Source organism: Cinclus cinclus, chromosome 24, assembly GCF_963662255.1.
Source record: "Cinclus cinclus chromosome 24, bCinCin1.1, whole genome shotgun sequence".
NCBI lineage: Eukaryota > Metazoa > Chordata > Aves > Passeriformes > Cinclidae > Cinclus > Cinclus cinclus.
This window is the reverse complement of record NC_085069.1, coordinates 1,754,304-1,760,462: the sequence shown is the minus strand read 5'-3', so window position 1 is coordinate 1,760,462 and position 6,159 is coordinate 1,754,304. Positions and strand designations below refer to the sequence as shown.

At 51.4% G+C, this 6,159-nt stretch overlaps 1 protein-coding gene across 1 annotated transcript; it reads right to left on the bottom strand.

Moving 5' to 3' along the window:
* Window positions 1-4,475: 4,475 nt before the first annotated feature.
* GJC1 (gap junction protein gamma 1) lies at window positions 4,476-5,660 on the bottom strand. Its single transcript, XM_062507996.1, has one exon. It carries the CDS (start codon window positions 5,655-5,657, stop codon window positions 4,476-4,478), a length of 1,182 nt encoding a protein of 393 aa, XP_062363980.1. The 5' UTR covers window positions 5,658-5,660.
* Window positions 5,661-6,159: the final 499 nt, after the last annotated feature.

The window sequence follows — 6,159 nt, the reverse complement described above, 5'->3', positions numbered from 1 at the left end:
GAAAATCACTCTGCAGAGAGGATCTCATACTGGCAATACCCTTACCTTCATTGCATAGCAGAAGAAAAGGAGATGGAGCTGTCAGCAGGCACCACAAAGCCTCCGCTGGGATCACGTCTAGACGTGTGGTGCTGGGAGAGGTCCTCAGGCACCCGAGGCATCCGCCCGGGGCTGGCAGATGTGACAGGGACCCCTGGGAGCTGCTTTGTTCCCTCTCTGCTCCCTCCTGGAGCAGCAGCTGGAGGCCACACAAACACCCAGGGGCACCTCCAGCAGCTCTGCACATCTGCCCAGGGCAGCTGAGCTGAACCTGCAGTGGCTGTGTGTGATCCCAGCTTTGACCTCTGGCTCTTCTCCTGAGCACAGGATCAAACACAACCATCACAGAATGGGCTTCTACCACACAACCATCACAGAATGGGTCTCTACCAGACCGTTGCCCCACAAATGTGTCACCAGGGCAGAGTAACGGGGCTGTATCCACTTCTTCAGCTGCGGTTAAAATAATTTCAGACCTGCTGACTGTGAATTCCCTGTTCAACAGAGGCTTCTGTACCTAAACCTACCAGGGCACAGGCTGAGCTGGGGGCCTGTGACTGCCTGCAGGGGCTCACACAGGGATAACCACGTGTGTAAAGATTGCAGGGGGTTAAGGGTCTGGGAGCAGCAGGAGCCCTGCTCCCAGGTATCCCTGTACTGGAACCAGTGGTGTGGCTCAGGCTGGTGCTTCCCTTCCCAGGCATGGAGCTGGCAGAGGTATTCCCTGTCCCATGCTCTTCTCCCAGGCTGTGGAGTCTGTGGGCTGCTCGGGCGCCCTGGCAGTGGAGAAAAGAGAAGTTGTTAGTGCTGGAGCTGGCCTGGGTGACCGCCACCCCTCCTGCCCCACCAGCCCGGCAGCAGGGCAGCGCCGCGACCGCTTTCCCCCCCTCCGGGCAAACAGCCCTTGTTCCAACCCCCCGAGCAGAACCCAGCTCCCTCCCAGCTCCCTGCCAGCTGCACGCAGGACAAACACTCCACGCCTCCTTCCGCAGCCCGAGGTCAGCCTGGCAGCGAGGGGACAGCAGGGACACTCAGCGGAGCCACCCTGTGACAGCCACAGCCGCCCGGCCGTGCCCTGCGCCAGCGCCCGAACCGCGGCTCGACTGGGACAGCGAATCCTGCACAGCTCACTGGGCACTGCCCGCCCGCTCATCCATATGCATCAGCGCAGATTTCCCTCTTCTCCACCCTTTACAAGGTCTGACTTCCCAACCTGGTGGGTTTTCCCTCTTCTAATGTGATTGTTGTCGTCCCTGCGCAGCGATTCCCACCCAAAGGCACAGCCAATTCCGAGCCGATTCTTTATTGACCTAAACAAGGTCACACGTATAAAAACTCCAAATTGCGGCTCTAAGACAAATCATTAAATATTCCTCTCCCTCCCCTCCATATTCTATTGCTGGAAAAAAGAAACCATCTCACTCAGACTGGAGTAATCCACTGGATTTAATACTTTTTTTTTTTTTCCAAACCCAGAGAATGTCACCACAAATCCAAATTCCATCCATCATATTTTGTCCCAAAGTCTCTCCTGGATGTTTATTTAAAAATGGTCTACATTAGGCCAAAACAAAAGCATTTTAAAGCAATGCAGGTATTGTTTCTTCAAAAGGAAAAATGAAGTCTGGTATTACAAAACTGGCCACAGCCACAGCCAGAACAGAGCTGGGACAGACCCCACAACCAGCAACACATGCTCAGCTTCAACCCAAATGTGTACTTTGTACGCAATGAAAGTGAAAATAAAAAGCAGTAACAGAAAAAGCTCCATTACCTGGGATTTTCAGAATGAATCCAGTACTGGGGTTGGAATATTGTGGACACTGTGCTCATTAACAGGGATTTATTGGGTGGGCAGAAGCCGAAAGGACTGCCCTGAAGCAGCAGCTCCATCCAGGTCATTCACTGGGAAGTAACACAAAACCAGGGAGCAACAGGTGGGAGCCTGGTTTAAGTCCTTAATAGGAATTTGCTATAGTTTGGGAAGAGAGCAGTCAGGAGAAGGATTTTCCCTGCTTTCACGGGGGAAAGGTTGTTCCCCAAGCACCACACAGGGTTAAATGTCACCCATTTGGAACACTGAACAGAGCAACCGAAGTGCAGGGGGTGATGAGAGGACTGTGGCCACCAGCCCTGTTTAGCTCCAGCCTCCAAATGTCTCTCCCTGATACTTTCAGATATGTTTTCCACCCAGCTTCCCAACCACACTCAGCTCGCTCTGGCAGAGCCTTTGCCCATGGCTGTGACTTTCTTCAGGCCACTGTTTCATTAGAGGAGCACTAATGCTGAACTGCCCCTGGACCACACAGCCAGTCCCAGCTCACCGGGCCATCCCTGCCCACATCCACTTGCTGCACACGTCCTGGGTCACTCTCACTTCCTTAGACACCACCCTGGCACTCCTCCATCTGCTCCCGGAGCAGCCAGCGGTCAGTGCCAAAGGCCAGAGGGGCAATTCCCTTCCCAGAGTCCCCACAGCTCCAGAGGGGCTCACACGGGGCTGTGCTGGCTCTGGGCACAGCAGGGACTCTCCGGGTTGCTCAGGGATAGTCTGGACCCATGCCTGGCCTGCCGGGTGTCCCAGAGGGAAAACAGACCAAAACAACTCAGCACAACACCCATTTACAGGAATTGCTCAGGCAGAGAGGAACAGCAAGGACATGCTCATGTCCCCTTGGAGCGAATTTGATGTGCAGACTGTACCTGGCTGCTCTGAGGGACAGGAATAGGGCAGGGATTTATCTGCATCTTCCACGGAGCCTCACTCCCCATCCCTCACTCCTCCCCGGGTGCCCAGATCAGCTGTGGTTGCCCCTGGATCCCTGGAAGTGTTCAAGGCCAGGCTGGACAGGGCTTGGAGCAACCTGGGGTAGTGGAAGGCAACCTTGCCCTTGGCAGGGCATGGAATGGGATGGTCTTTCAGGTCCCTTCCCACCCAAATCATTCTGGGATTCAATGATTCTGTGAATCCTACTCCTGACCCAGCTCTGACGAGGGACTGAGGTAGCCTTGAAAGAGAACGAACAGTCCTGCTTGAAACAGACTCCCAAAAGATATTAAAATGTATGGAAACCTGAAAAAATAAAGGGAGCAGAGCAAGGTCCCGAATCCCTTATAAATAGCAGCAGAAAGCAGAGACATTTATCAGTGTCTCTCCAAGCTGAGCCGGCTCCTTGCCAGAAAGACAGAGCCAAAGGCATCAGTCCCTCACTCCCCTTCTGCTAATTGTAAATTCAAGTTTAATGCCAAACCCACAGAATGCCAGATCAGACTAGTCTCTCAAGCAGAAAGCTAAATTATACATATTGCTCTGTCTGAACTAAATTCCTTGGACAGAACTGAAGGAAGAGGGGTCTGGAATAAGGCAGAATCATTGATATTTGGAGAGTGCTCTGAGACTCCTGCAGACAGCTCGCGTGTGCTGGCTGCAGCGGAGGGAGGGGATTCCACAGCCACACAGAGTTCCCATGGCTCCATCCGACCCGATTCCTTCGGAAAGCACAGGAATCCTCCCCAGAAGGTACCACTGCCTGCCCTTGGGCATGGGGTGTTACACAACAGGAAGCCTCACAAATTTCTCTTCCCATCGCTCTCTCACAGAGACACACACAGTTACTGAATCCAGTCATTCCCATTCAGTTTTTTCCGGATGTTTTGCAGGAGTTTGAAGTGTCTCCTCCCTCCTGTTGCACAAGGTGTGTGGGGGAGCCCTGAGCCCCCTCTGCCCCACAACTGACTCTCCCACTCCTGCTCTCCCTGCACACACACATACTTTTCCTGTAAGTCATCTTCCATGGAGGAAAGAGCCTGTAGGACACAGGAGCTTATGGGATGACATTTCCAGGTTGCAAGCAGCACATTAATTTAGTAAAGGACAGAGTCAGGAGCACCATCGACAGAGGTTCCCCAAATCTTTCCCTGCTCATGATTCACATTCATGAGCTGCCCAGAGACTCCACTTCTGCATGTTCAAGGCACTTTGGAAACGCAGCATAGAAAAGTTTTATAAAAAGTTTTACTTGGAAAACAAGAAAGAACAATGACATAACTGCAGACAACAATAATAAAATTAACAAAATGCTAATGGCTATCCATTGCTTTGTCCTTGTTGATATAAAAAGTGTAACCTCAGATCCAGTGTACAAATACAAAAAAAATTGTGCATAATAAATGTACTATAGTACTGTACATACAGCATAAACCGTTCAATGAGAATGAATTAAATATACCTATTTGTCTCCTGACTTGGGAGACAAAAGAATAAAGTTCTAAAGTCCTAGAGTCAGTGTATAAACCCTTTCCAGGGGCTGAATCATGAGCCAACGGTATCCCTGAAAATCAGCCGAGTCAAATATTGCCTTAATGGAAATTATTCATGGGACTGCTGGTTATGATAAACTAGGAGAAAAAAACACAGTATATCAACCAAGCCAACCTTAAATCCAGACCGAATTCTTCCCATCTCCTGACTTGCTACTGGCACTGCTTTTGTTTGAGCCCGCTTTGGATTTCTTCCCTCTGGAACTGCTGGGGTTGTTTTGGTTGTTGTAAGCCTGGATAGCAAGGTCCAGGCGGTCCTGAGCCACTTTGATTTCCCTCTGCAGGATCTCCAGGTCAGTGGGAATGTTCCCTTCGTTGCTGCCATACTGCTGTTCCTGAGCTATGTTGGCTTTGTTCTGCTTGTAGGCCATCTTGGCGTTTGACAGCTCTGTGCACTGCATCTGCTCCGGCTTCAGCGCGATGTTGTATCCTGGGGGAGCCGAGGGTGTGTTCCAGGTGAAGGGGTAGTTGAAGGTCCCAGAGTCAACCAGCTCCTTCTTCTTGGCATTCAGCGTGTCCCGGATGGTGCCAAACCCCAAGTGCAGCATCTCCCAGACATTCAGGAGCAGACACATGCAGCTCACCCCGTACATTATCAGCAGGAAAATGGTCTTTTCGGTCGGCCTGGAAATGAAACAATCGACGTTGTGCGGGCAGGGCTTCCTGCTGCACACGAACACGGGGCTCACCTGGAAGCCATACAGGAAATACTGCCCCACCAGGAAGCCAACCTCAAACAGGGCCCTGGCCAGGAGCTGCAGGACATAAATCCTCATGAGCCCATCCTCCCGGATCTGCCGCCGGCCGTCGTGCTTGGCTTTGGCAGGGCTCTGCTTCTCTTTACTCTCCCGCACGCTCTCCACCTCCGTCTCTGGGTACATCATGGGGTCTTCCTCGTGGTCACCCTCAGCTTCTTCCAAGCCCCGGTGCTGCTTCCAGCGGATGGGCAAGCTCCTCCTCCTGGCTCTCCTGCTGGCTTCGCTGTGCTCCACCATCCGGGCAATTTTATGGATGGCGTAGCCTAAGTACAGCACTGAGGGAGTGGCCACGAGAATGATCTGGAACACCCAGAACCTGACATGTGAGAGAGGAGCGAAGGAGTCGTAGCAGACATTCTCACAGCCAGGCTGCTCCGTGTTGCACACAAACTTGCTTTGTTCGTCATAATAAATGGATTCTCCTCCCACAGCAATTAGGACAATCCGAAACACAATCAACACTGTCAGCCAGATTTTGCCAACAAAGGTTGAGTGGTTCTGGATCTCCTCTAACAGGCGGGTCAGAAAACTCCAACTCATGGTGGTCAAATGAGTTTATCTAAAAAAACAAACAGAACCCCCAAATATTTATGAGTTTATCAGCTCGAGCCTAAATGGTTCAAATGCAACCAAGAGAGTCCGAAAGCTCCAGACTTTTACACCCAGCACCCATCCATGTTTGTGACCACCACCTGCTATCGGGATCCAGCTGCCAGAATTTGCTTGAAGATCCTACGTCTCCTCCGCAGGCTTTTGAGGAATCTGCTGTAAGAAAAAGTAGCAGTTCAGTATAATTTCATTAAAAATGTGCTCCCAAAGCTACTCCCCAGTCCAAGAGAGAGACATGGCTGCTCTGTACGTCACAGGTTGATAAAAACATTTAAAGTGGAAGCTGAGGACTCCAAAACACAGTGGATGAGAAAACAAGTGCCCATGAGATTTTTGGGTGCTGTTGGCCACATTCCACCACTGACAAGGGGATTTATTTTAATTTGTTAACACCTGGGCTGGTGATCATGGTCTCAGCCACAACGCACAGGAG